Source organism: Acanthisitta chloris, unplaced genomic scaffold (genome assembly GCF_000695815.1).
Source record: "Acanthisitta chloris isolate BGI_N310 unplaced genomic scaffold, ASM69581v1 scaffold5396, whole genome shotgun sequence".
Classification (NCBI taxonomy): domain Eukaryota; kingdom Metazoa; phylum Chordata; class Aves; order Passeriformes; family Acanthisittidae; genus Acanthisitta; species Acanthisitta chloris.
In genome coordinates, this window is record NW_008677508.1 from 65,909 (window position 1) to 66,220 (window position 312).

Sequence of the window (312 nt, forward strand, 5' to 3'; positions counted from 1 at the left end):
GCAGCTGGGAGCCTGGCTGGAAAGGGAAGCAAGGAGTGGTTTCCTCCCTCCTCTGTGCCTATGGTGGTCCCTGAATGGGATGAGTGTACTGTTGTGAGCTAACCCTTCTCTCCCTCTGCCTGCAGTGAGGTGAAAGCTCTTTGCCATCATATTGCCACTGAGGCAGGACAACTGAGCTTCAACAAAGGGGATATTCTGCAGGTCATCTCCAGCTCCTGAGGCTCCTCTGGGGTAGTCCAGTCTGCCAGAGGAACAAACACAGCTTCTTGCTAGTTTCTTACCTTTCTTGCCATTACAAAATACAGTAACTGT

At 51.3% G+C, this 312-nt stretch overlaps 1 protein-coding gene across 1 annotated transcript in view; it reads left to right on the forward strand.

Moving 5' to 3' along the window:
- Positions 1-219, forward strand: part of RUSC2 (RUN and SH3 domain containing 2) — a 15,607-nt gene extending 15,388 nt beyond the window's left edge. Inside the window, 1 exon segment of the mRNA XM_009076522.1 lies at positions 126-219. Coding sequence (XP_009074770.1) covers positions 126-219 — 94 coding nt within the window.
- Positions 220-312: the final 93 nt, after the last annotated feature.